Below are 7,184 nucleotides of genomic sequence, written 5' to 3'. Positions count from 1 at the left end.
CAGATGAATAAGACATACTTCCTAATTCCATAGGGCTCACAATCTATTAGAAACACAGCTCATGAAACCATTACATTACAAATTAGTACATAATACAATCTGACACTTAAGCCATAGAAAGCAGCAGGAAAACCTGACTTAGCTGTCAGCTATGGCAGCATATACTAGAAAGCAGTCTCATCATTCAGACATTTAGCTTGCCTAAAAAACGTTAAGATAGCACAATCTAAGGTTGTGAGAAATTCTTCAGTAAAATATCATTCTGTTTTGTTTTCATTTTTCTTGATAAACCTTAAAATATCTAGGTTCTTAGGATGAACCTAACCATGACTTATTTTTCCAGATTTACAGATCTGAATCCAAGGAACTGTTTCATGTTCCAACATGTAAGATTTCACCAAAAGTGTATGAGTGGGATCTTGACATGTAGCTGTAACCTTCTATTATTATTGCAGGTTTATGCCCATTGATCTGATCTCCCAAACCAGAAGCCCTGTAGTTAGTTCAAACTCCTTTGCTCCCCTCTTCCAATCAGTTCATCCTATCTTGTCAGCCTTACTTTTAACTATTTCTCAAACACACTGAGCCTCTAGGAAAATTACTGAGGTGAGTACAATGGGAAACTCTTCAGAGACAGACTGCGGAGATTAATAACTGGCCTCAAGATTAGAGGTCAGAAGCTCTAGGTTCTAACTTATTTTTCCCATGGTCACATTTTGTAATTAGGTTATAAATCTGAAAATCTTATAACTGGGAGACTATTTGAAAATAAAATAGAAAACCATGCCAAACATGTAAGAGAAACTATCTTTTAAAATATCGTTTTTCCCAACTTGGTTCTATTACAGGTCTCAAAGTGCTTGGGACCAAAAGTATATTGGACTTTTTCAGATTTTGGAATATTTTCATGTACGTAATATACCTTGGAGACAGGACCTAAGTCTAAACATGAACATCATATTGTTTCACAAGACGCTTAAAGGTAATTAACAGAATATTTTGGTATTGCAACATTTTGACTGACCTCTCACACAGAGTCAGAGTTTTCTATTGGGTTGCTAGAAAAGTCATAACACATTTTTTGTTTTGATATAAAATAGCATCATGATTTTTCCAACAGCCTAATACTTGTGGCAGCATCATGTTGAAATTCAGAGTTTCAGATTTTGTATTTTGAATTTTCAGATTAGGGACACTCAACCTGGACATGATTTCCAAAAGATTTAGTTAGCAGTTACTCATCCACAATTTAATTGTTTTGTCATTTTCTAAAGCTGCTGATGCAATGATGTTTTCAGTAGGATGACAAGCTGCTGCAATCACAACATCAGTGTGTCCCTGTAATTTCTGTACAATCTCTTTAGTTTGAAGATTCCAAATGTAAACCAGGTTATCCTCTGAACCACATACAATCCACTTTCCACCAGTAACTGAAAAACTGGCAAATACACAGTATTTTTCATTCTTATGACCAGTGTATGTCTTCAGGCATCTGCCTCTGCTATAATCCCACAGTTTGAGAGTATTGTCCAAAGTTGCAGTGAGGATGTATTTTCCATTTGGAGAAAATTTCACAAAAGAGACGGGAGGGTTATCATCTTCAACAAGTGTTTTTAAACACTGACCTGATGCAGCATCCCAGATTCTACAGAGACCATCATAGCTACCTGACACTATCAAAGACCCACTACAATTGAAATGGACAGCAGAAACTGGATCAGAATGAGCAGACAAAGTTTTGAGGCACTTTCCTGTTTTCACTTCCCATATTTTTACACTCTCATCAAAAGATCCTGAAATGATGAGGTTGGATGGCGGATTGAAATTACAACAAAAGACATAATTACTGTGCCCCTTCAGTGTTTTCAAACATTTTCCAGATGTCACATCCCATATCTTTAATGTTTTATCGTCTGAGGCAGAAACAAGACGACTGGAATCTGATGACCAGGCAACATCTGATATTTCTAGATTGTGACCGTACAGTGTTTTCTCACATTGGCCATCATATACTCCCCAAATTTTAACTAGTTTATCAGCGGAAGAACTTGCTAGCCATTCTCCATTAGGACTAAACTTAACCGACGAGACTGCTTCTGTATGTCCCACGAGAGTAAACTTCAGGGCATAGTTTGGTTTTTGCGGCATTTCCTTGCTCGGACCCGCTGATGAGAGGGCTGCCTGTGCTTTGGCATCTCCTGACTCCTCTGCTGCCATGGCTCTGAAGACCCAAGTCGGTAGGTTGGTGAGGCATCCGGGCCGGAACCAGTCAGTACAGTATTTTGGTTTTCTGCGCAGCAAAATGAAAAAAACGATTCAAAAACAAGTTTTTTTGTGACTGACTTCTGGGTGTCCATAAATTATGACATAGACTAAATTAGCACGGCTTGGACCTCTTGCTTTACGTGTTCCTCTTAAATACTTGAGGAATACTACTAAAGGGGCCCTGTGCGCGTCGGTAAGTAAAGTACTAACTAACGCTGGGTATTCCGTTCATGTAGAAAGCCGCCCGAACGCAGGCGGGGCGACCCGGATCCCTAAGGATAGTATTTTTCCACTCCCTTCCCCCCAGCTCCGAAACGCCTGTGAACGCTAACAACCTAGTCAGGCAGGTACGAGGTAGGGACGCGCTGCCGCCTTAAGCGCACTTCCTCAGCGGAAAGACCTACGGGATTGGAGGCCCGCCCCTCCAGGGTACCTGGTGGAGATACCCACGGGTCTGCACCGCCGCGTCAACCTGTCGACCAAGCTAGTGCCACAACCCGGCGCATGTGCAAAGACAGCCCCTTCCCACGGTCACTTCCGGGCCCAGGCATCCAATGGGTCACGCCTGCCTGCGCCTGCGCAAAAGGAGGCACCAAGGTCTCCTTCCGAGCCTTTCAAGTACCAAAGCGGCTCCTGTCGCGGGTCAGTGAGAAGCTGGGGAGGGTTTGTCCCAGACCTGATGGGCCAGTATGAAGCCGAGGCTATTTATTTAAAAGAACGTTCATTTCTTGTGGAGAACTGCCACGGGAAACCGGAATGTGCTGATGTCCCTTAGACACAGGCGAAGGTCCGCATTCCGCTCTCAGGCTGCACGCATTTCGGAAGCGCAGCTGACCTCGAACCACCAGACGAGGACTTGGGCACCTGGTGTAGGCTCCTGCTTTGCAGGTGGCTTTCCTTCTGCTGTTTGCTGTGTCGCCACACCTGCTGGTGTTCGGGCCTGCAGCCATCAATGTCGTGATGAGGCGGCAATGGGAGTGACAGAATTTAAGCCCAATCTATACAATTTACTGGTTTAGGGCCTCGCAGGTGGTGTGGTGGTAAAGGCGCTGGACTCACATGGTTGACCACAGTTCGAGTCCCGGACCTGTCGGCTTGTTTCCCTCCCCTTCCCTCTCCCTCTCTTCCCCCCGCCCCCACACCCGAGTCTCTGTCAAAATAATAAAATTAAATGACTACTTTAAGGAATAACACCTTACTGGTTTAAGTTTTCCCTTTGAACGTGAGCAAGAATAGTCTGTTAGGGACCTTTACAAGTCAGTGTTAGGCTAGCAGTGGTGATTAAGGTGCATGGATCCCACATGACGAGGTTCGAATCTAGACCCTGCAGCTTGAAATGCATGCTGGGCGCATGTGGTGCCTGCCCAAAATCCCTAAAGGAGGGTGTGAGAGGGGATGGCAGTGACTATGCCCCATACTAGGTACTTTCTCAGTTTCCCTTCTCCAGTAAGTGCCAGCACTCTGGCAAAGGGGGAAGAATAAGCCATACTGGAGAAATGACCAAACATTTGTTTTTACACTTGCATTTAAGTTTCAGAGAAAATTAAGTTCAGATCTCCTAAAGATACCTGAGACAAAGGTTGCTGAAATGAGCTAAGACATGGATTAAGGTAAAATTATGCCTTAGCGTGCTTTTTCTAGTTTTTAAGGAATGATTGATGGCTGCATAAATCTGTAAATTGTACATACTATTCAGATACTACTTTCTTTTAAATAATAGATTTACCCCAAACTAGAAGCCTAAGTTTCTCCATCATTGTAATTGCTAAATAAATAATGTCCATGGGAGACCAGCAGTTGGCGTAATGGCTATGTTGCTGAACTCCCATGTAGTTGACTGTGGTTTGAGTCCCGGACCTGGTGGCTTAAACTCACACTGGACCCGTACACGTGCATGCCCAAGATCCCGAGAGGAGAATGGAGGAGAAGGGATTGCAATGTGGCCATCTCCCCTGGGGGGTGATTTCTTGCTTTCTGTCTTTCTGTCTCTGTCTTTCTGGCGAGCACAACCGCCTTATAGCAAAAACCTCTCCAAAAATACAAAGAATGCCCATGAGCCACTAGGTGGCATGGTTGAGGCATTGAACTTCCCACATGTCTGACCATGGTTAGAGTCCCAGACCTGGTGGCTTGCTTTCTCACTTTCCCTCTCTCTGTGAGCATATGTGAAATAATAATAAAATTAAAATAATTCTTAAAAAAATACAAAGAGAATGCCCAGAGTGTTGTTTAAAAGATTTTGCCAGGAGTGGAAGGAGGCAAATATGTTTTCTGTCACTCAAGAATTAAAAGCATGTGGAAACAAAAGGCACATTTATCAGGGATAATGGAAAATACTGCCTTTATAAGGCACAACAGACATAATGAGGTTATCTACAATAAATCCACCATAGTAACCCTCTCACTCTAAGGCCCCATTACTCTAGTTTGTAATTTAGACAGAAACTGGCCAGATGCTTTACTTGTAATCTTACTGCAAATTAATAGTATGAACACAATGAGGAGGTCCTAGAGTGAGAAGAACATCTCTCTCTCTCTCTCTTTTTTTTTTTTTTTTTGGCTATAGGGCGCGTGAGCTTGCCAAACAGAGACAGAGAGACAGCAGAAAGTGAGAAATCACCCCCCAGAGGCAATGGCCACACCTCAATCTCTTCTCCGTTCTCCTCTAGGGATCTTGAGCATGCATGCACACGTGCGAGGCGCGAGTTTTAAGCCACTGAGTCCAGGACGCAAACCGCGGTTGACTACATGGGAGTCCAGCAACATAGCCATTACACTAACTGCTGGTCCCTTGGGAAGAACATCTTTAAGATGGTTTGGGACCACCCATTTATATTAAACTATAATTGTTCTTAGCCATTTATTAAAGCAAGTTCTCTCTGTGACATCCTGAAAAGAGGAAAAACGAAGTTTTCCTTCAACATATCTTAAAGTTCAATTCTGACCAAACCCTGCCTCTTTTCTTTTTCCTCCCATTAGGCTAGATTAGAACAATTTTTGTTGGAACACTTAGGAACTCTAAATTGGGTATCAACTAGAACTATTTCCATTTTTATTCATAAAAGTAAATTTAAAAGTAAATTGGAGGGCCCAACAGCCATGGCATGCCCTGAGATGCTGAGCTCCACAGGCTGGGATCAAATGTGCAGTCTGGGCTAGACTTCTGGCCCAACCTACACCCCAGATATGGTGGTTACTATCTCTAGTAACCTCCTCTGAGGCAGGAGGATCACAAGCTCAAGGCCAACATCAGCAACAAAGTTTGACCATGTCTAAAAAGTGCTAGGCTTGGTGATGTGCTGGTGGTTGCAGCTGGAAAGCTCAAGTGGGAGATCAAGGGGAAAATAAACCCTAAAAAATTTCAGAGGGGGCCAACAGGTGGCATGGTGGTTAAGGCAACTGGAGTCCTGACCCAGCAGCGGCTTGAAAATTAGGCTGGGCTAATTTGGCGTAATAGCTATGTCACTGGACTCCCATGTCATCAACTGCAACTTGAGTCCCGGACCCGATTGTTTAAACTCACGCTGGGCACGTGTGCGTGCGTGCCCAGGATCCCGAGAGGAGAATGGAGAAAGGATTGCGGCGTGGCCTTTTCCTCTGAGGGGGTGATTTCTCACTTTCTCTCTTTCTGGCAAGCGCACATGCCCTATAGCAAAAACCTCTCCAAAAAAGAAAGAAAGAAAGAAAGAAAATTAGGCTGGGCGCGTGTGCCTATGCATCCAAGATCCCTAGGGAAGACTGGAGGGAGACTGCAGCATGGCCATCCCCACTTATGGGTGGTCTCTCTGTCTCTCTCCATGATGGGTGCACATACCCTATAATAAAACTAAAAGAATCAGTCAGAGAATTGAGCTTAGGCTTTCAAGTTATTGAAATAAATCTGCATTTTTTTCCAATAGCTGTTTTATGTGCTAAGAGTAAAGAGAAAATAAGATAAAGTGAATATGTGGCATAAGGGCTAGGGTGGAGTGTTAGTGCCACTACAGATATGAGGAACAATGAGGGCACAATGAACATGTTGACAGAGGGCTGGCTATGCAGCACAGCGCTAATGTATTGCTCAAGAGTAGCCGGACCCCACACGGTAACTGTAGATCGAATTCCGACCAGGTCAGCCTAGAACAGGCTGGGCATGTCCATGGGTGTGCAGAATCACCAGGGGTCGAAAGATGGGAGTGTGGTGTGGTAGGACTGAGGGCGTTCCTATGTGTTAATCAGAAGAGAGAAATTTACAAATGAAAGACGAGGGTAAGGGGAGAGAAAAAGAAAGGGAAAAAAAATGTACCTGGCTGAAAGAGGGGTGTCTGGCTTGGGAGTCCCGGGGCTGAAGCTACGGGGGGCAGTCCTCCCTCAAAGTTCCTGGTCCAGGGGTCGAAAGATGGGAGTGTCCACAATTTATTTCCTAAGTGTGAGTCAGAGCACGGAATACTGATCCAGGTAAATCTAAAGAGGCAGAAATCAGAGATTTCTATTCTGGGTTTTCGAAATTTCTTGCAGTTCCCCTTTTAGACATGTTTTTGCTGTCTTTACCAACGAGGTGATTTGGAAGTTTCTCCCCTAGAAATCAAGTACATTTCTTTAAATTTCCAATAGACATCTTAGATTTGAGGAAGTCTGTCACTATATTTGGAAGATTTCCTTTGCCTGACAGTAAAGTTAGCAAAATCCTAAATATAAATGTTGCCACGAGTTTTTTAAATTGCCAGGGGACATGTGCACTCGCCATTGCAGGAGACAGAGGGAGTGAGAGAGGACCCTGTACAGGGAGTGGTCAGGCTGCAATTCTTCTCCATCTCTCCCTCTCCTTACTTTTGGGACTTGGGGCATGCACACACACCTGGCATGTTTTCCAAGTGCCAGGTCTGGGACTCCAACTGCACCATCAGCCAAGCGGGGTCCGGATCCAGCTGACCCAACTA

At 44.1% G+C, this 7,184-nt stretch overlaps 1 protein-coding gene across 3 annotated transcripts; it reads right to left on the bottom strand.

Annotated features, from left to right (window-relative positions):
• Nucleotides 1-230: 230 nt before the first annotated feature.
• WDR5B (WD repeat domain 5B) lies at nucleotides 231-3,336 on the bottom strand. Of its 3 annotated transcripts, none has more exons than XM_006162354.3 (2): nucleotides 2,699-3,336; nucleotides 231-2,290 (listed from the first exon to the last, which is right to left on the bottom strand). In XM_006162354.3, the coding sequence occupies exon 2, from the start codon at nucleotides 2,215-2,217 to the stop codon at nucleotides 1,228-1,230; it is 990 nt and encodes a 329-aa protein (XP_006162416.1). In that variant the 5' UTR covers nucleotides 2,218-2,290; nucleotides 2,699-3,336; the 3' UTR covers nucleotides 231-1,227. The 3 variants fall into 3 exon arrangements, with proteins under 3 accessions (XP_006162416.1, XP_006162418.1, XP_006162417.1); XM_006162356.3 differs by having other exon boundaries at nucleotides 2,716-3,336; XM_006162355.3 differs by lacking the exon at nucleotides 2,699-3,336 and adding an exon at nucleotides 2,601-2,684.
• Nucleotides 3,337-7,184: the final 3,848 nt, after the last annotated feature.

This window comes from Tupaia chinensis, unplaced genomic scaffold (genome assembly GCF_000334495.1).
Source record: "Tupaia chinensis unplaced genomic scaffold, TupChi_1.0 Scaffold139927_1, whole genome shotgun sequence".
In the NCBI taxonomy this organism is placed as follows: Eukaryota; Metazoa; Chordata; class Mammalia; order Scandentia; family Tupaiidae; genus Tupaia; species Tupaia belangeri.
Note: the sequence above shows the minus strand (reverse complement) of the source record. Positions and strands in the feature narration are given on the sequence as shown.

What these genes read in the sequence shown, in the direction of transcription:
- WDR5B (XM_006162354.3), bottom strand. Translation starts at nt 2,217, where the DNA reads ATGGCAGCAGAGGAGTCAGGAGATGCCAAAGCACAGGCAGCCCTCTCA.